The following is a 22,072-nucleotide window of genomic DNA, read 5'->3' on the forward strand; positions in this document are numbered from 1 at the left end:
CTGGTGTGGCTCATTGGATTGAGTGCGGGCCTGCAAACCAAAGGATCACTGGTTCAATTCCCACTCCGGCCAGGTCCCGAGGGGTGTTGAGGGGCATTTGAGAGGCAACTGAACAATGTTTCTCTCCCTTTCTCCCTCCCTTCCCCTCTCTCTAAAAATAAATATTTCTTAAAATCCAGTTTAATGAACATTCTCTTCTAATTCAGTCAATAAACATTTACTGAAAATCAACTATGTACCAATATCCTAATCAAACCAATTTTTTAAAAAAAGTATAGGAAAACACTCCACCTACTCTATTATCACTCTAAATAAGTCATCTTAGAATAGACCCGTTTCCTGAAGAAAATGAGTGTGATAGACAAGGAATAGGACAAGCTACTTAAGTAGTCTTTCTTTACCCGAATCTTTTCTGCCACATTTTATTTAACAACTTTGATCTATAACAATGTAGAAAAAACAAAATAGCTTTTTTACATGTGACTTACTTATAACACAGCATATGTGCTACAATATTATTTAAAATATATTATTCTTTCCTTTCAAACTTCAGAACTTTTGAGTAAACAAAAATGGGTGATGATTCTCAGAATGTGAGTACAAAGTCCACTTCTGAATACAAAAATATAAAAGCTGATCCCTTAATAAAAGAATGTTTTCACAGAATAAGTGAAAGTATCTAAGAGAGCATTTACACAGAGTGGGGGAAGAGTAGATTTACAGTTGTGAGCAAGCAAAGCAAGTTTATTCTTGTATTATTATTAACTACTGCATAATTTTCCATACAACTGTAAACCTACTTTGCCATACCCTATAAAGAAAGTTTGGAAAAGATAGAAAGGAAGCCTAAATAATAAATTCCCAGCAGTAGGACCATGAAAGTGCCATAGAAGCTGACAGCTTAATGTGACTCTAATAAGGACTTTCAAACTAAATTCTCTAAAATTCAGTACTAGAATCAACTTGTTAAAAAGACAAAGTCACCAGTGAACTAAGAATACAAAGCTATGTAACCTTGAGCAAACACAGTTGATTCTCTAGGATACGGTTTTCTTATCTGTAACATGGATCCGGGAAGGTGCCTGAACCTAAAAAATCCCTTTGAAAGGACCCCCTTTCCAAAATTCTGTGCAAGAGTCATGGCTGGTGCAGTTCAGTGGATTGAGTGCCTGCCTGTGAATCAAAGGGTTGCTAGTTCGATTCCTAGTCAGGGCACAGGCCTGACCTTCAGGCCAGGTCCCCAGTACCGGGCATGTGAGAGGCAACCACACACATTGATGTTTTTCTCCCTCTTTCTTCCTCCCTCCTTTCCTCCCTCTCCAAAAACGAATAAATAAAATCTTTTTAAAAAAATCTGTACAAGATACGAAAAGTGATTCTGTGGCATACTGTCATAGCTCTGCAGTTGTTTCCTGGGTTTTTTTCCACTTATATAATTTTTTCTTTAAAATTACTTTTTTAAATATTTTATTTATTTATCTTTAGAGGGGAGGGGAGGGGAGGGGAAGGAGAGTGGGAGAGAAACATCAATGTACGGTTGCCCCTCCTGCATCCCCTGCGGGGAACTGGCCTGCAACCCAGGCATGTGCCCTGACAGGGAATCGAACCGCCATCGTGTGGTTTGCAGGCCCACGCTCAATCCACTGAGCTACATCAGCCAGGGCTAAAATTACATTTTAACACATCTCTTCTCATTTTAGATTCGCAGGGGTGTACAACCTTTTGGTGTCTCTGGGCCACACTGGAAGAAGAGTTGTCTTGGGCCACACATTAAATACACAAACACTGACGAAAACTGATGGGCAAAAAAAAAAAAAAAAGGCTTTAAGTAAATTTACGATTTTGTGTTGGGCCACCTTCATAGCCATCCTGGGCCGCATGCAGCCCACCGCCGCCACGGACACCCGTTGGAGCATCTACTCAATAGCAAGCCATTTCACCTGGCAGATTAACGAGGTCAAGTCTAAATGCTTGTTTGGTTTTTTAAAGAACTTGAGGCATCCCTCTTTCGCAGAAGAACCAGTACCTAAACAAGCACCAACCCAATCAAATATTGCCCTACTGAAGGCCAATAAAATTCTAATCAGTTCATTTCCTGTGCTTCACACATAATAACAAGGACATTCACAAGGAATGATCTCCTAACAAGTCGCAACCTGCCGATGAAAACTTGCAGGACCAGAGGAACAGCTGCAGCGAAAAGTGGCCAAAGGCAAAGAGCAAGAGGAAAAGTGTAAATTATCAACACCAGGATCCGGCCACACTAGCTGGATGGGAGAAGCCGGCCAGGAACGGCACAGGACAGGAGGTAGGACATGGATGCCAGGACGAAGTAGGCTGTGTGGGCGTGCCCTCGCACCCTGGCAGCCCGGACCCCCACGAAACCCCGGTGGTCCCTACCTGGCCCGCTGCGCCCCTCCGACGCAGGTCAGCTGCGGCTCAGGGGAGGGGCGAGAACAGGCGGAACCTGCCGACAGGTTCCCAGGCCCCGGCCTCCGTGACCACTGCCCTCAACGCCCATCCGCCCCTCACTCCCACCCTCTCGTCGAGGATCTGAGGCCTCCCTGGCCGCTGCCGCCGCAGTCAGACCGAGGGGCTGCAGCACCGGAAGAGCAGGCCGGTCACCAGTGCCCCCCGCCCGCCAGCCTGCCTGCCGCCCCGGCCCAGCCTCCTCTCAGGGGCGACCAACTTCCAGGGACGGCACGGCTCGGCACCAAAAGTCCCCCCGGAGCAAAGGTGAAAAGACGGTACCTGAGCTTTGGTGCCCGGCCGGTTCCGCCTCAGCACAGCCGTCCCCTCCGCCATGACCATAGTGCCAGAGTCTGGGCGGCTGGAGTCAGTACCCGGATGTAGGGGACGGCTGCCTGCGCGGAAGGCGGGGCGCAGCTGCGCCCAAAGCCTGGGAGCTGGGGAGGGGCGGCACCTAAGGGAACAGCGGTAATCCGCGCGGGGCAAGGCGGGAGGACCGGGAGGTGTTCCGGAAAAAGCCAACTGGCGGGGGAGGGAGTTACAAAAAAGAACAGCTGATGACTAACGGGCGACGTCTTGGATGGAGGAAAGAAACCCAATTGTGAGAACTGGGAGAGACCGCAGGGGGGCGCAGGCGCAGAGCCTGCCGTTGCGGGAGCGTGCGGGCTCTGCGAGTATCTCCTTCTGCTTATGTTAGTTAAGTTAGGAGGACCGAACTTGCCCAATGGCGGCTGTCTCAGTAAACCCTTACGCAAACACCTAGGAAGCAAAGTGGAAAAGTCTGGGAAAATTCCAAGGACCGTGCCTGAAATGGACCCAATCTTAAATCAGTCTGAGACCTAAAAAATGATATTTCCACCATCCGCTGACTTGAAGGCCAAGGACCTTTTTAATGGCAAGTTTGTTTGTTTAAGTGGATGAAAGACCAAGATGTCGATTATCCGAGATAGAGCAGACATCTGGTAGTGTGTATTAGGCAAAATTAGCTCATATTTTGCAAGACAGAAACCAAGAGGAGAAAATGAATGCCCATTGATGGGTGGTGGAAGTTGTACATCTTACAGGATTTTCCAAATTTCCGTTGTTGCAACTTTTAAGTGTCCTCTTAAGTCATGAAATCATGGCAGTTGTGGCAAATTTGTTTATTTACTTATTTATTTATTACTGTTTTTTGTTTCCTGCCTAGAAACCTTAAATCTTTGATTTGGGATGAGGGAGGCCTTAGGATACCAGAGGGGAAGACAGTTCAAAGGGTGAAGAGTGTACAGTAGGGTTATTTCCAAGAGAAGAAAACATCACATGTTCCACCAAGTGCACCTAAAGGTGTATTGAGAATGCTGAGAGAACAATGTCACAGCATCCAAACATGAAGTGAGGACTGGAGGAGAGGTTAAATTGAGTGGGAGCAAAATTGAATAATTTGTCAGATACTTGGAACTTTGCTTAAAGGGGTTTAACAATAGAAAGTTGGTTTACTTTAAGTAAGATTCCCTCTTTCTGGAAGATGTGCAGACTGGTAACTTTTCAAGAGGGAAGACAATTTTTAATTTCATTGCTATCTTCTAGATACCAAAGGTTTACTCACTTAACACATATTTATTAAATCCCGTTATGTGTTCAGCACTGAAGTAGAATAAAAAGGCACGGTCCTTAACCATAAATTGCTTCGTGTCTGGCAATGGAGATATACAAATCACCAACTTTCTTACTAAATACAGTGAGAATCTAAGGCAAGTGGCACCCAAATATTGTCTCCCTAAGAGACATGGGGTAGTGTGAGACCAGAGTCCTAAGTAGGTCTCTCAGTCTGTGGAGGACACCACCTCCAAGGATTAAATTAAAATTTCCCTTATTGTGTGAATAATAGTCAGAGCACATATTTACCTGAGCTATAAATATCAGTTACGTATAGCTGAAGGGGCTCACCTTAATATTTTCTTAAGTCAAGATTTGACATACTGTTTTGGCACATCAGAAAAGAACAAAAGGGACATAATAGGTTTTAGATCCAGAAACAAAGTACACATTCATCTCTTTGAAAGGCCATAAAGTTGCATTGTGGCCAAATACATGATGACAGAAGATGATTTGACTATGGGTGGTGGGTGGGCTCAGTGCAATATGCAAGCACTGTATACTTGAAACCTACATGACCCTATTAACCAGTGTCACTCCAATAAATTCAATTTTTTTCATTGATTTTAGAGAGGGGCATTGCATTGGGATGTCAACGCTGGCCTTGTTCAGAGGAATGACCTTGTTCTTGAGGGCTGAAATGTTTCTAGCTCATAACCTTCACATTTTAATTCCTCTGTCAGTCTGCACATTATGATCTTTAAACAAAAATAATTTTATAACCAGGGTTAATTTGGAGGGGGAAGAAAAGAAAAATATCATGACCAGTAATAACAATTACATTTAATAATGGGTTACTAGAATAGTTTAGTTTAAAGGAGGAGTAGTCTCATAGGTAATATAGACAAGTGGAAATAACTCTGGGCTGGGATTCAGAAAATCTAGATTCTCTTGCCTATTGACTATAAGACTTTGAACAAGATACCAAATAAAAGTTTATTTGTGATGAAAACAGTGCACAGCAGTTCTTTCTCTCTACCTCATAGAGTATTTATTGAAAGCAAATATAAAAGTGAATATTCCTGGAAGTCTCTTAAAATTTTAGAAGAAAATATTTTATAAATCTAAAGTATCATAAGTAATCTCAAAAAATTTGGCTCTTCAGGGAATTTTTTAATTGAAGTAAAATAGCGAATGCCCATTATGCATAGTAAGGCATTCAGCAGGTGCTGAGAAACATGAATAAGTAAAGCTCCTTTCCTTAAAAATGAATGGGAAAGAGGGTTACCTACACTACTATTCCTACTACTATTTGCTCAGTAGTATTCCTACTAAGCAAAGCATCTTAAGTGTTAAAGCAGCCCCTGCTAGTTGCCTACTTCTGTGACATCCCCTCCCTTACACATGTTCTTTACAAATAGACTTTGATCTTGCTCAGTATCCATCTGTCCCTACATGGCCAGGGATTAGTAAATCCATCTTTAGCTGAAGTGTAAATCCCTATTGGTCTAAACCTGTGATTTTCAACCTTTTTAATCTCATGGCACACATAACTAAGTGCTAAAATAATGTGCCAATACCAAAAAATATATTTTTGCCGATCTGACAGAAAAATAAGTATAGTTTTGATTCATTAACACCAAATGGCTATTGTGTTGACTGTTGTCTTTTTTTTAAGATTTTATTTATTTGTCTTTAGAGAGGAAGGGAAGGAGAGGAGAGAAATATCAGTGTATGGTTGCTTCTTGTGAGTCCCCTGCTGGGAACTGGCCTGCAACCCAGGCATGTGCCCTGACTGGGAATTGAACCGTGCCACGATTGTGTGGTTCGAAAGCCCGCTATCAATCCACTGAGCTACACCAGCCAGGCCTGTTGTCATTTTTTTTTTATTTGACAGTCTAAGCAGGGGTGTCCACATGCATCCCAGGATGGCTGTGAATACAGCCCAAGACAAAAATCATAAATTTACTTAAAACATTATGAGATTTTTGTGTGATTACATGTCACAGTGTATTTAATGTGTGGCCCAAGACAACTCTCCTTCCACTGTGGCCCAGAGATTCCAAAAGGTTGGACACCCCTGGGGGAAAGGAGTTCAGTACCTCTGACTAAATAACTAGGTGTCACATTTTTCTATTGCTGCTGCTGCTGGTTTTTTTTTTTTATAATCCTCACTGCAGATGTGTTATTGGTTTAGAGAAAGGAAGGGGGGCAGGCAGAGAGAGAGGGAAACATCCATCAGTTGCCTCTCGTTTGCACCCTGACAGGCGGGTCAAACCATAACCTGGGTACATGCCCTGTCCAAGAATCAGACCCTCAACCTTTTGGTGTACGGGATGACTCTCCAGTGTGCCTCTTGTGGCACACCAGTTGAAACTCACTGCTCTAAGCCAATATTTAGTTAAAGAATGAACATGTTCCTGGCTGGGTAGCTCAGTTGGTTAGAGCATTGTCATGATATACCAAGGTTGCTGGTGAGATCCCTGGTCAGGGTACATACAAGAAATGACCAATGAATGCATATATAAGTGGAACCACAAATTGATGTTTCTATCTCTCCTTCCCCCTCTCTAAAATCAATTTAAAAAAAAACATTAAACATGTGACTCCAATTTAGCCTAAGGAGATATGAAAGGGTATCTAATGGAGCGCTCTGGGAGATATCAAAAGAGGTGTCTCATTTTTTTCTGCTGCTGAACATTGCCAATCGGGCACGCCATCAACCACCTTGGCTTGAAGGCAGCCAGCAGAAGAGAAAAGCATACGTGCTGTGAATGGCGCATGAAGTAGTTGAAATGTGCACTAAAGTATGGGCAGCATTTATATGAGGAGAGGCAGGACATTTCATTCCAGGCCAAGCCAAGTTGAAGCAGCAGGGAAACATGGAGATTACATTTAGTTGAAAAAAATCAGTGCCTATATATATGGTTTTGTCCATATTTAACATATTTGAAAATTACTTTCTCTTTATGAAAGTTGTTATAGGCAGAATGTTTTTGATTTATAAAAAGTTGAAACTTAGACAACTTTGACTACAGATGACTGAGATATGAAACTCCCATGGCACTTGTTTTTTTTTTTCCTCTAGAATTCTAAAATATTTGGCCAAATTGGTGATTATGGTAACCAGCCACTAAGATGGCCCTCAATGGTTATTACTTTCTGGTATTTCCACCTTTGTATGGTTCTCTGTCACACTGAATTAGGCTGACCTAATAACCAATAGGATACTGTGAAAATGATGTGTGGCTTCCGATGTTAAGTCATAAAAGACATTGTGGCTTCTGCCTTGCTCTCTTAGCTCACCTGCCCTGGGAGAGAAAGGCGCCACATGTGAGAACACTCATGCATGTGTTATGAGGAGTACACGTGTTGAGGAACTAAAGCTGCCACCAAAAGCAAGCATCAACCTGCCAGCATATTAGTGAACCATCTTAGAAGTATAACCTCCGATCCCAGTCAAGCCTTCAGATGATGGAAGCCTCATGAGAAAGCCCAAACTAGGACCACTGAAATAATATCCCAATTTCCAACCTTTGGATACTGTGAGATGTTTGTTGTCGTGTTAAGCCAGTAAGTTTGGGGTGATTTGATATGCACCAATAGATAACTAATACAGTATTCTTGAACTTTCAAGAAGGGAAGAGTGATCAGAGGAGAATTCATAATAGACTATTATCATTTCCTCTTCTCAGTAGGGCATCTAATGTCTCTCATACAGTTAGCAACATTTTTTGTCTTGTCACTAATGTGTATTAAAATCATGCTATTAATTTAGTTGTTTACTTCTCTTCTTGTTTTATTCATCCCTGTATCTCCAGTGCCTAGAAGATGCTTGGCACATGTTCAAAGAAAGTGAGTGACTTAAAAGTACTATAACACCCTGGCTGGTATAGCTCAGTGGATTGAGCATGGGCTGTGAACCAAAGGGTCACTGGTTCACTTCCCAGTCAGGGCACATGTTTGGGTTGTGAGCCAGGTTCCCAGAAGAGGGCACACAAGAAGCAACCATACATTGATGTTTTTCTCCCTCTTTCTCCCTCCCTTCTCCTCTCTCTAAAAATAAATAAATAAAAACTTTAAAAGAAAAAAAAGTACTATGACAAACTGGCTTTTTGGAACTGATATGCAAGCCAGGGAAGTACTCATCGATAATTTTTCCCAGTCTCCAGGCTAAATGAGACTGAAAGAGCATTTTGCAAAAGTTGGACTAAAGAACTAGCTTAATCTCTGAGAAGGGAGTGGAGGGGGGAGGGTTAGATCCATTCCTTCTCTCTCTCTCTTTTTAAAATTAATTAATATATTTATTTGGAGAGAAGGGTAGGGAGGGAGAAAGACAGGGAAACACCAATTGGTTGCCTCTCTCACACGCCCCAAACAGGAACCTGGCCCACAACCCAGGCATGTGTCCTGACCAGGAATTGAAATAGTGACCCATTGCTTTATGGGATAATGCCCAACTAACTGAACCACACTAGCTAGGGCTCCTTGTTTCTTATAACAGGAAAATCTCGAGATAAAATCAAGATTGAAATATTTCTTTTTATTGATTTGTTTTACAGAGAGGAAGGGAAACAGAAACATCAACTTGTTTTCCACTTATTTATGCATTCATTGGTTTCTTGGATGTGCCATGACTAGGGATTGAACCTGCAATCTTGGTGTATCGGATGATGCTCTAACCAACCAAGTACCTGGCCAGGGTTAAAGTTGGGGTTTTTTTTGTTTTGTTTTGTTTTTAATTGTAAAAACACCCAAAGAAACTTTAAGTACAGGCATATCTTATTTTGTTGTGCTTCACAGATGTTGCGTTTTTTACAAATTGAAGGCAAGACCCTCTACCAGAAGAAAGATACGACTAGCTTTATTATAATACTTTATTGTGGTGGGCTGGAGCCAAACCCTCATTTCTTCGAGAATTGCCTGTATTAAAGATTTTTCAGAGTTTAACATAATACTCTGAAGCCATAATGGGGAACATTTATAAATTCAACTACACCAAAATGACTTTCTGCAAGATCAAAGCATAAATGAAACCAAAGTCAAAATTACATACTGGAGGGAAAACTTACCACAAAGAACCAATTTCTCTAGCAAATAAAGATATCACTCAAATCATAAAAAGCCAATCACCCAGTAGAAAAGTGAGCATAAACTATTAACTGTCAATAGGAACAGTTAACAGTAAAGGAAATAGAGACAGCTCTTAATCACCTGATTGCTCACCTTCATTCATAATGATAAAAGTAAAATCTGCCCTGACACGTGTGGCTCAGTGGGTTCGGCGTCCTCCGGCAAACAGAAAGGCCACTCAGTTCCCAGTTGGGGCACATACCTGGGCTGTGGTCCAGGTCCCTGGTTGGGGACAGGCAGGAGGTGGCTGGTCAATGTTTTAAAAACTTTATAACTTCCTGTATTATTAATGGAGAGAGTAAATTAGCAGCCTCATACATTGCTGGTAGGACTGTTAATTGATAGAATGATAATGGGCAACTTGGAATATATAACTATATACATATATATGTGTGTACATATGTGATTAAAATCCATATACCCTTTGGCATAGCAATTCATGTTTAGGAATTTAACTTACAGATATACTTGCTCCCATGTGCAAAATAATTTATGTAAAATTTTATTCACTGCAGAAATGTTGCTAATAGCACAAGATTAGAACTTAAATATTCATCTATGGGAAATGCATATAGATTATAGTTCTTCATATAATGGAACATTATACAATTACAATGAGAATGGAAAAGCTCTTTATGTACTTTATAGATTAATTCCAGAGACAAATTGTTAATACAAAAAAAGCAAGGTGCCAAATGGTGTGTATGAAATGCTATTTCATTCTTTTAAAGAGGAAAAACGAATATATATTTTATATACATAAGGTACTTACATACACATACACAAACACACTCAAAGCACACACATATTACATATGTATATATGTATGCTTATGTATCATAAAGCACCCTAAAAGGAAAAACATAAACTAATACTATGTCTCTGAGGATGGAACTGTGTGACTGGAGGACAGGGATGGGAAGGACTCTCTTTCCAGCGTACGTCTTTTGGAATTTTGAAAGATATGAACATATTATCTGTTTTTAAATTCTAAAAATAAAATTTAAACCTTAGCCTTGTGGTTCAGTTGGTTGGAGTGTCATCTCATACACCAAAAGGTTGTGGGTTCGATACCTGGTCTATGAGAGGTGCCTATGAGAGGCAACCAATCAATGTTTCTCACATCCATACTTCTCTCTCTCCCTCCCTCTACCCCTTCCTCTCTCTCTAAAATTAATAAACATATCCCTGGGTAAGGTTAAAAAAAAGAAAAGAAAAGAGTAACAGGCTTGACTATAAATGTTAAGGGATATGTAGTGCCCTCCTTCACAGTTAATTCTTAAACTGAGAGGAGTAAGGCAATTTGTCAAATGTCACAAAACCAGCATGGAAGCAACACAGGATCAGAGCCTTGTATGGATTGGACTCTCATATGGGTTGCTTGAAGCTGAAGGAAAACATTTAAATGCTGTACACAAATAAATCAGAAGTTCAAAACTCCGTTTGGGTGTGTATGCAGTGAAAACAACAATTAGCTTGCTGGAAAAGGCGTGACTTAGAATCACCCTGGAAGTGCGAACAGTCTGGCAGTGCTTATGAGGAGCCTAAAAGTGCCCACAGCCAAGTAAAGCGTCGCTAAAAGAGCGCATGGAAGACGTGCCTTGTCCGATAGCAAATTGCATGTCGAGAACAATGTGGTGGAATAGAGAGATCATGGAACAAGACTATAAAACCTAGAAATAGACTTATTTAAATTTTTAATGTACAATAAAGGTGATAGCTCAGATTTTTTGGGAGGGAGAGCAGTGGTGGGAAAGAATGCAGTCCAATAAATGAAGCTGAGACAACAAACTCATCGTTGATTAAAAAAAGACATATACCATACAGTAAAATATAGATCAATACTCAAACGTGCCAAAGAAAAAAGTACTGGAGGAATGAGATTTGACTACCTATAAACAAAAACTTCACATCAAATTAGGAAAACAATGCGACAAGCTAGAACCTCTGATATATAAAACCTTATGACTCATGTTGCTGGGGATGTAAAATGGTGTGGACACTATGGAAAACCGTAGGAAGATTTCTCAAAATAACTATAAATAAAACTATCCTCTCTACCCAGCAATCCATAAAGATTTGAATCAGAACCTCATAGAGATATCAGCACTTCCCTGTTAATGGCAGCACCATTCACAATGGCAAAGTTGCAGAAATAACCTAAATGTGCCATTCACAATAACCAAGATGTGGAAAGAACCTAAGTGTCCATCTACTCTATGAATGGATGAAGAAAATGTGATATAAACTTACAATGAAGTATTTATTATTCAGCTTAAGAAAGAAAATCCGTACCAGGTGAGGGCAGGGAAGGGCCACCTTGCCACCAGCTCCTGGAGCCTAGAGGCCCGACTGACGGCCAGGAAGATGCCCTGTGCCCCCAGCACTGGCCGAGCCCGCGGTGCCCCGGGGCTGCCCTCGCTGCGCCTGATCTGAGTACTTGGCAAGTTGGGTGGGGGGCAGCTGAGCGCGGTTGGTCCCCGCGGCCCCTCCCCGCGTTCAAGTCCCGGTGGTGCGGTTCTCCCTCCCTACCCGGCTGGAGCCTTCCTCTTGAGCTGGCAAGAATGCACCCTTCTTGCCCTGACTGGTGTAGCTCGGTGGATTGAGCGCGGGCCTGAGAACCACAGCGTCGAAGATCGATTCCCAGTCAAGGCACATGCCTGGGTTGCTGGCTGGTTCCCGGTAGGGGACTCATGGGAGGTGACCATACGTTAATGTTTCTCTCCTTCTCTCCTTCCTTTACCCTCTAAAGATAAATAAATAAAATCTTTAAAAAAGAATGCACCCTTCTTGTTTAAGTCATTGGGGAAGTGGTCGCGCCCCCAGCTTGCCTCCACTTCAGTCTACCTAGGCTTCATTTCTTGGTAATGTTGGGGGAGCCGGCGATCCTTTCTCAATTCTCCCTGACTTAAAATTTGGGAATGTGAAATACACAGGCCACACTGTTAAAATGAGCTGCCAGACTGCGGCAGTGTTACTCATTTGGACATCCAAGTGCCCATTTTCCCTCCCAGAGGGTGTCCACCCTGACGGGCACCATGGCCTCGAACAATGACTTGGCCAGTCTTTTTGAGTGTCCCACTTGCCTTGATTGTGTATCACCACCCACTCTTAAGGGGCAGAGCGGCCATCGGAGTCTGTAGCAACTGTCGCCCAAAGCTCTCTCACGTCGTCCAGCCATCAGGGGTTCCTTGTGATCCGTCAAAACTCGGATATGGAGAAAGTGGTCAATTCAGTACGTTTGCCTCATAAAGATGCCATTTGGGATGTGAAAGAACTCTGCCACACGCAGAAAAAGAAGACCACGAGAAGCTCTGTGAGTTCCATCTTTACTCCTGACCCTGCTCTGGTGCTTCCTGATAAGGAGCTGGGCTCCTTGGGTGCGGCCATGCCTCCTGCGCTGCATCATCGCAAGTCCATGACAACTGTGCAGGGAGGGAGTTGTAACAGCCATTAGGAATAGTGACTGTCTAGTGTTTGACACCAGAATTGCACAGCTTTTTTTTTTTCCCAGAAAATGGCCATTTACACATCTATGTAACTATTTCCATGTGTTGAAATAGCATACATTTTCTGGCCAGGGTTTAAAATCATTGCATTCAATTTCACAGAGTATAGGCATCCTTCTGCCTGCCAACCTGAAATTTTTGGTAGGTGGAGCTAGTCACATGAAGGTAAGTAAAAGGAAAGGCTGTTAAATACAAGAAACTGTTGTGTGTAGTTTTTGGAGGGGAGAAGAACACCAGGTTTTAGAACAGTAGAGTCAGATAAAACCTTAGTTCAGCAACCTCGGTACTCAAGTTCTGGCTAAGAATTCACAGTCAATGCTCTATAAGAGAGTTTATTTTTAGAAAGTCACAGAAGTATTAGAAGTGAGCCATAGAAGAAATGGGCTTCAGGAAGCAAGTTACAGGGACAAAAGGAGGGCCCTTGGAGCTTAGGGGAGAGGGGCTAGGGAAAGGCATGGGAGTGCTCCCTAGAGAGGGCCCCACTGGGTCCTCGGTTTTTGTGTTTTTTTTTTTAAAGATTTTATTTACTTACTTTAGAAAGAGGGGAAGGGAGGGAGAAAGAGAGGGAGAAGAACATCAATGTGTGGTTGCCTCTCACACGCCCACAAACAGGGACCTGGCCAGCAACCCAGGCGTGTGCCCTGACTGGGAATTGAACCAGTGATCCTTTGGTTTGCATGCCAGCACTCAATCCTCTGAGCCACACTGGCCAGGGTGGTCCTCTGTTTTGAGGGTATTTATCTGGAGGTCTCAGTGGAGGATCCCAATATAATATTCATCAGCTTTCCAGGTGTGCCCTTTCTGGGTTATGGTCTCTACCGACTGGTTGGGCCACAGGCAAGGTGTCCTTCATTCATCAGTGGAGCTAGTCTGATGTCTCTCTGGAGTCACTTGTCTGGCTTTGTTGCTTTTCTGGGCCTGGAGCTGAACTACAACTGAGGCCTAGATGTATTTGATGTAGGTCAGAACCTCATTGTCCTGGGGGCTTAATGCTTAAGGACTATTCTCTGGCCCCATTTTTCGCTCCTTCAATAAAAGGGTCTAACCTGCTTGACTAGCAACATGTCTGGGGAGGAAAGATCAGGGGAGAGTCTGAACCGCATGACCAACGGCATGAAAGGTCAGGAGGTCTAAACCACATGGCCAGTGATATGCTATAGGAGGAAAGGTCACATGGGAGGCTAGGTCCTTGTTTTTGCAGTTTTGCCTATTGCTAGGCACCTGGCATTTCCTGTCCTACTGACCTTTTATACCTTGCTCTGCCCTTTCACAGTCCTTGCTCTGCTCATGTCTAACTGCCTACCACATAGTAACACTAGTATATTTAAAATAAATCAACAGTAAACCACTGAAAAATATATATATATACACATACAAGATGGACATCTTTTGTATTAAGAAAGCATTGTATAATAATTCTGAATTTGTTTTTTGTCGACTGAGCATGGTGTTGAAAAACATTGGGTTTTTGTTTTCATTTTTGCATGTGTGCGTGCATTCCTGTGCGTGCATGCCCTCCTGTGCGGGCATGTGTGTTTGATTTTTTCCTTAGTTGGCAAGCCGTGTTGAGTGGTCTTGGACTACTGCTTTCCCCATTTTTGAGTCAATACACAGTGCTGCTGTGTGTATGTATTTTGTATGTGTGTGTGTGTTCATTTTTGTTAATTCTAGTTTTCATTAAATAAATTTGATTTTCTTTTCTGTAATTCATTTTTCCCATTACTTTTTGTACCTGTTTAAAGTTAGTGTCTTTTTGATATGTGTACTTATTTATGGTAACATTTACTCATGTATGTTCCATACATATTTTTCTCCCCATTCATCAGTTCATTAGAAATTTAAATTTAAATTCAGCCCTGACAAGTGTGGCTCCTTTGGCTGGGCATCACCCCACAAAAGGAAATGTCACCAATTTCGGTCACCAGTTCCATTCCTAGGCAGGGCACATACAAGAAGCAACTGATTGATATTTCTCTCCCTCTCTTACTCCCTTCCTTCTCCTCTAAAAACACATAAAATCTTTAAAAACCCCCCACAAAACAACGTTAGTCCAGCTATTTTGAAGAAAAAGAGTTCCAGAAAGGAAAGGGAACATTGGAAGAATGATCAGAAGTTACTTAAAGCAGCTATAAGATGATCAGTTAGTGTGCCTCTCCCTGTCTTTTTCCTCCAATTTAGTGATAACTTCAAACTTATTCTTTGAAAGGTAAACTGATTTTTTTTAAAAAATCAGGTTTTTTTCAAATATCTTAGACAAATCATATGTTTAAAATTGGTTATCATATTTATTATTTTTGCAAAAGAAGGCATAATATTATACAATATTTGTAATGAAAAGCAAATCATTTTTTTAAAGGCAGTTTGCAAAAAAATGTTTTTGGTCTTTTTAATTGTAATTAAAAGAATCTTTAAAAAAATCTGGCAAATAAAAAAAAAGAAAATCCTGTCACATGTGAAAACATGGGCAAACCTTGAAGCACACTGTGCTAAGTGAAAAACGCCAACCACGGGTCAAATACTGCGCGATTCCCTTACGCAAGGCAGATATCTAAAACAGTGGATCTCATGGAGGGGAGAGAATAGTGGCTGGCAGGGACTAGGGGGAGAGGAACTGGGGAGGAAACTGGCATAGTGTTTCAGGTAAGTGAGATGAAAAAGTTCCAGAGATCTATTGTACAACAGTGTGCCTATAGTTAATAATATCATAGAATTAAAAATCTACTGGCCCTGGCTGGTGTAGCTCAGTGGATTGAGTGAGGGTCTGTGAACCAGACAATTGTGGTTCAATTCCCAGTCAGGGCACATGCCTGGGATGCAGGACAGTTCCTGGCAGGGGACCTACGAGAGGCAACCATACATAGATATTTCTCTCCCTCTCCCCCTCCCTTCCCCTCTAAAGATAAATAAATAAAATCTTTTTTTAAAAAGTCAATTTAAAAAAATCTACTGAAGCCCTGGCTGGTGTAGCTCAGTGGATTGAGCCCGGGCCTGTGAACCAAAGGATCGCTGGTTCAATTCCCAGTCAGAGCACACGCCTGGGTTGCGGGCCGGGTCCCAGTTGGGAGCGTACAAGAGGCAACTGATTGACATATCTCTCACACAGCGACATTTCTCTCCCCGCCTCCCTCCCTCTCTAAAAATAAAATAAATTCTTTTAAAAAAAATCTATTGAGAATAGATCTCATATTCTTACCACAATGAAATACAAATGGAAAAAAAAACCCTATAATCCCAATTTTTAAAATAAGGTATTTTTGTAAAACATACATTTTCTGAAACAATAGAAGGAAAGAAACATAATCTTAATAATGATAATACCTGTACAACAGAATAGCTCTCTGGGTGGTTTTAATTTTATTCTCAATTTTCCAATTCTTTTGTGTAGAATACTGGAAGGCAGACTTTGAAGTCAGACAAACCCGAGTTCAATTCCCTCCTATGACTTAAAATTTCTGTCACTTTGAGCAAGTTCTTCTACTTCTCCATTTATCTTTCACCCAAAGAGTGCCTGCCTCACAGGGTTGCTAGGATCACAATTAAGCAAGATGACATCTTAAGGGCCTAGAATAAGTGCCTGGCAAGCACTTAAAAATGGTGTTATTATGAAAATGCCAGTTAGAATTATACGTTTCATTTACATTTCTCTCCATTTTCTGTTGAAAAGATAAGTGACACAATAATATTCTGAAATGTGGTCCCACAACCCTAATTCCATTATTTTTGGCCTTTCTCAAGCCAAATTCCACCCTACCCCCCCATTCTCAATAAAGCCTCAGCATAAAATTATTTACCAATTCTGTGAGACAAGCATCACAGGACTACTGTGGTACAAGAAAAAAAAACCTCTCATTCTGATTTAGGTTATGGATGGAGCTCTGCAATTTTAAGTACACCAGGTAATTCCAAGGATGAACCAAAGTTTGGAAACTGTCACCTTGGATCTCAAAACTCATTTACTTGGGCCTTTGGAAAACAAAATCAGGAGAGAATGGGAAAGCCGTGGCCTTTGGACTAGATTCCTAACTGCAATTTACCAGCCACATGCCCTTGAACAATTTCCTTATCTCCTCAGTCAGTTTTCTTACTGGTGAAACAGAGGAAAATCTGTACTTAAAAGGTTAGCATCTTCAAAGCCCCATTATCTAGCTGTGCACAATAGAAAATTGATGGCGCACTTGGGTGATATAAAAATAGAACTTTCAATCATAATTCTTGTGCCTAAAAAAATTAAGCTTTAGCGTAACAAATGCCACTAACCACCTTGTACATAAATGTAAATACACACACACATACTATTTTACTTGTGGAAACATTATCAAAAGTTGAAACCATATTCCACGCCATTTACAACTTCATTTAGTTTTCAATTCCACAAGGTAAATATGGGACACATCTTTTAAGATGTGATCAGACTAGTCTATAAGGAACTTAGATAAATTTGACCACCAAGACAAATAGCCTGTAGCTGATTTTATGGGTCGGTAATCAAGTCTGGAGTAGGATTGTCCCAGTTCAAATCTTAATTCTCCCTAGCTGCTAGAGCTAACTTAAGCAATTTATCCAGTAGTGACTCAGTCTCCTATTTGTTAAATTCAACAAATTATATACTAGATACCTACTAAGTGCCATTCACACACTGAGACCATAAATAATGATTTTAGATAGCAGCACCTGAAGGTGGACTAAGTCCAAATCTTGGCTTTGCCACTTCCTGCTAAGTGGTCTTAGTTATTACTTAACCCCTCTGTGCCTCACCTTCCTCAACAAAATGAAGATGAGTTACCTAGTTCATAGGGTTGTCAATAGACATCGATATATACAAAGTACCTACAACAGTAGCCAGTACTTAGAAAATGCTTTTGAAGTGTTAACTAGAATTTTTTTATCACAGGGCCTATCCTGGTATATAAAGGTGCTCTCAACCAATGTTAGCTAAAATATACCTTGCTCTGTTTTTTTTGCCATGTAATTGTGGAACTATTTTTTAATTTTGTTGTTTTTAGAGAGAGGGGAAGGGAAGGGGAGAGGGAGAGAAACATCAGTGTAGTTGCCTCTCGTGTGTCCCCTACTGAGAGGCAAACCTGGCCCACAGCCCAGGCACGTGCCCTGACTGGGAATCAAACTGGCAACCCTTTGGTTTGAAGGCTGGCCACACCAGCCAGGGCAGAAGTATTAAGTTTTAAGAACTGGAAAGGCTCTTTAAAATTTTCTAAATAGAAAACAACATCTATGACACTAGATTCCATAAATGTAGTTCAGTATGTTTGTTATAAAGTTACAATATTGCTACTTGACTTTTTAAAAATTGTTTTTAAGATACTTCCATGGTTCAACCTTCCCCAGGAGTGGAATGTTAAACCAACCAGTCTCTAATTTCTTTATCAGCACTAAGTAATGAAGTGCTTCACTTCTAGACCCGGACCATAAATATCTCCTACGTGATTCTGTGGAGTGACTCTAAGCACCCAGGACAGTTGGGCTACAAGATGGGAAGTCTGGGACCCTAAATGATTGTGTAGCACTGCCCCCCTCAACCCACATTGCACTGTAACTTTGTGAAAAATTACAGTGGAACCTCAGTTCTTGAACTTCATTCATTCCACCAGGTTGTCCAGAGTGACTTGTTTGAACACCGAAACATACCCTATTTGTGCATTTTTCGTTGCCTGAAAGATGCATGGCTGGTCATACAGATACCATGAAAGGGTTGTCCGGTCAAGAACTTAAGTTTTGACAACCAGAACATTCTTTCCGTAAACTCGATTCTCAGTTGAGAGCCAAATTATTCAAGATTAAGAGATGGTTGAGAACCCAGGTTTGACTATAAATGGAGGTTTTTTTTGAAGTTGAAGCTGCCATCCCAGACTTGCAAGTGTTACTTCTCAAACCTTTGGAATGTTAAGTGGGCCAGTTAACCTTTGTACTGGGCCTAAAGAAACAGTGTATTCCAAACTGCAAAGCTAACAAGCAAGCTCACTGATTAACATCCTTTATAATTAGCGTAACTGTTTATCTGCACCTATAGAAATCCCTTCTGTTTCAGCGATTATTCACCTTCCCTTTCTCATAAGCACCTCTTGTTTTCACCATCTCCTAACTGGAACACTGGGTTTCTGCATGAATCAGTTTATAGCAGCTCTGTGGGGAAAAAGTGTTTCTGTAGAAAGAAACCTCACAGGGTGATGTGATCATAAATTCCGAACCGGTCAGACCGTGGTGGGTCATCCCACTCCAGGCATATACTGTATTTTGCCATATAATTAGCATTTTTCTACCTAAATTTTTGAGGAAAAAATAAAGATAAGCATTTTACATTGGTATAATGATTACATACCATGAGTATGTGTATGATAATCCTGTGTATAATGCACACAAAAAACATGGGCGCACATTATACAAAATACTGTAACAGGAAAAAGGTTTACCCTTGTTTTAAGCAAGCCTCGTTCATCATTTCTGTGCATGTAATACCTCTTTTCAGATCCATCCTTCTAAAGACAGCCACCCCGGACCAGTCTTAACTATTCTCTAACCCAATCCCCACGTTGCCTTTCCCCACCTCTTAATCTTCTTTAGTTCCCTCCTTAACCTCAAATACATAAAAAAACCAACTGCCATTCTGGGGAGTATGAACTCTTAACCACAGATTCGAATGTTTCTTATGTAGACAGACTCTGTTCTTTTGGATCTCAAAATTGTAAGTGTGAACACATGGCTTCCTATCAGCATTAATTGTCTATGTAGCAAAACTAAATTCAATGTGAAAATTAAAAGCCCTGTTTCCCAGAATTCTCTGCAAGTTACTTAAGGAAAAAAGAGAACTCTAAAACCATCTTAAAATCACTAAACAAAAATTAACCATTTATATATTTTTATTTGGAAATGTTCATATCAGTACAGTGAAACTAAATTTTAAAAGATACTGGATGTCATTATTTTGGATATCATTCATTTATTATAAAAGACACACGGAAATTATTTACATGATGAAAGATTTCGGTACTTCAAAGGAATGGGCTTCGTCACATGATGCCATTTCAATCGTGACTTATTTCAGTCTACATACTTTCCAAGAATGTCACCATCTCTAAATAAGAAATAATCCTGCAGACAGAAAAACCATTGGTTAAGAAAAAAATAGCAAACACTTAACTCTGCAAAATTAAGTTTTAAAAAACTTATTAAATTTACATACCTTGTCATCTAGAACTACTTTGGTTCCTCCATATTCTGGAAGAAGAACTTTATCTCCAACTTTCACACTAACTGGTTGAATCTCTCCACCCTTAAGAATGTAAGGAAATTTATTAGGAAAGACATGCAGCTCACCAAATAGTTACACCTCACTTTTGTTAATCAAATCAGTTGTTAAAAACCAACTAGGTAGCCAAGCAATATAAAAATACAACTGTGGTTCTTCGCTCTAAGATACCACCAAAGAGTTAGTTAACATTTTGAAATAATGTCCACATAGTAGCTTAAACTAAAATCTGATTTCATTGGAAAAGTTCAAGAAGTTATACAGGGAAAACTAACTTAAGCTAATTTTTAAGGGTTAAATATTAACCTAACCTATGGAATGTGAAAAATTAGCCAGTTTTGAAAACCATGTATACATGGTTATGTTCAACTTCAGCACACAAAATTTAAGAATTCCTGAATTTGAAAATTACTTCGTTTGTGATTCAATTTTCTTTCCTCAAAAACAGATTTGGAGAGACAGACTGAAGCATAGGGCCCTCTTCCTAAAGGCTTCCTGTTCCTGGCTCCCTGGTAGAACTTTCTTTCTTGGAGGTGAATGAAATAATGCAATTAACATATTTGACTCCAAGGGCATTTACTGTGTATTCTGGCTGACACTTTAGCGCCCAATGAACTGAATACCTGCAAGATTAGCTCACCCTGTTCCTTTTACAGGTATGCCAAGTAAGGTAAGGAATGGTTAATGGATTAGGGCAATTTCAGTGTTAAAGATTATTTAATTATTTAACTCATTCTTAATTATCTTCAAGCATAATTTTCTAACAAAAAACTCAAATTTTGGCCCTGACCAGTGTGGCTCAGTTGCTTGAGCATCCACCATAAGGCAAAAGGTTCAATTCCTGGTCAGGGCACACACAACCATTGTTTCTCTCTCACAGAGATGTTTCTCTTCCTCTCTTTCCTCCTCCCGCCCCATATCTCAAAAAAAATTAACAGAGTCTTAAAAAATTCAGAATTTGCAGGAAACACTGGTCATACTAAGGTACCAAAGGGCTATTTGGTTAATGGTTTTAATATTCTCAGACTCCCCTTCATATAAGATGTGCAATTTTATTTTACAATCATTTTCTTTGAAGAGCCAGATCACATGTGGTTGAACTGGGGAATGATCTGGAAATACAAGCTACTTAAAAGGCTGCTTTTAATAACAACCAAATATTTCTTTTTTCCCCTCCACTTCACACTAGTAATAGTTTCATTTTAGCTCCCATTTACCTTTCCTTTGGAGCCCGATCCAACAGCTACTACCGTTGCTTGCAATACTTTTCCTTGAGATTTTTCTGGAAGCATAATGCCTCCTTTGGTTACAGTTTCTGCAGCACACCTTTCAACCAGCACACGGTCAAAGAGAGGCAGAAACTTTCTAAATGCCTGTCCTGCCTGTAGGGAGAGAAATGTTTGAAACAAATAACAGTATGTGATTATGTTCAACAAAGAAAATGCCATTGTAAACGTTACATGTAAAACACCACGTGTGGTTTCAAAGATAACGCCCCAACTCAGATTACTCACTTAGGAAACCCACTTGAATGCAATGCTTTATATTTCGAGTTAATCTCCCACTCCCTATGTATGTTAGGGGTCGTTTTTGGTTCTCTGGTCAGCAGCTGGACGAGCTGTTAATGGCAGCCTTAATTTACTCCAAGGTCAAATATTTTCCTTCCTTAGGTTTTTCAGAATATTTTCGGCAAACAAGCCAATTTCCCGGCCCAAGGCCATGCTTTCTTCATGAAATTACACACCTATTAAGACCCTGCAGGGGAAAGCGGGTCGGCAGCAGCGCCAGAGTCTGGGTTCCCGCCCCCTGCGCCACACGCCCGCCGCAAACACGCGTGCAAAGAGCCCTTAGAAAAAGGTCGGGGGGGTCCTGGCCTCTCCAGATTTTGGGAAGGTGCGGGTCCCCGAGTGACCCCTACCCCTCCCATTACTCCCCACGAGAACTGTCCAGGCTCTCCGTATGTCTCAGACCGACCGCGACTCGCGTGCGCCCAAGCCAAGAGGAGCTCACCATGACTCTGGCCGCCGCAGTTAATACTCTGCTCTCGCTCCGCGGCCGCAAGGAGAGACCAGCAATCGGACTCGAGGGACACGTGAACTTGCGAAAAACTGACCAGTGCGCAGGC

The 22,072-nt window shown here is 41.1% G+C and overlaps 1 protein-coding gene and 1 pseudogene across 2 annotated transcripts in view; one reads left to right on the plus strand and one right to left on the minus strand.

Annotated features, from left to right (window-relative positions):
• The window catches only part of MOB4 (MOB family member 4, phocein), a 56,251-nt gene extending 34,210 nt beyond the window's left edge, over positions 1–22,041 (minus strand). Inside the window, exons 1-2 of one of the 2 annotated variants that reach the window (XM_037043695.1) lie at positions 21,958–22,041; positions 21,165–21,329 (exon numbers count right to left, since the gene is read on the minus strand). In XM_037043695.1, the coding sequence (XP_036899590.1) occupies positions 21,165–21,329; positions 21,958–21,960 (168 nt within the window). In that variant the 5' untranslated portion in view covers positions 21,961–22,041. Of the gene's footprint in view, positions 1–2,751; positions 2,891–21,164; positions 21,330–21,957 lie in introns of those variants that run through there. The other variant, XM_037043694.1, reaches the window with a different exon arrangement.
• On the plus strand, positions 12,128–12,665 carry LOC118985275 (E3 ubiquitin-protein ligase SIAH1-like; annotated as a pseudogene).
• Positions 22,042–22,072: the final 31 nt, after the last annotated feature.

Source organism: Sturnira hondurensis, unplaced genomic scaffold, assembly GCF_014824575.4.
Source record: "Sturnira hondurensis isolate 20B ecotype Veracruz unplaced genomic scaffold, ASM1482457v3 Scaffold0004136, whole genome shotgun sequence".
Lineage (NCBI taxonomy): Eukaryota > Metazoa > Chordata > Mammalia > Chiroptera > Phyllostomidae > Sturnira > Sturnira hondurensis.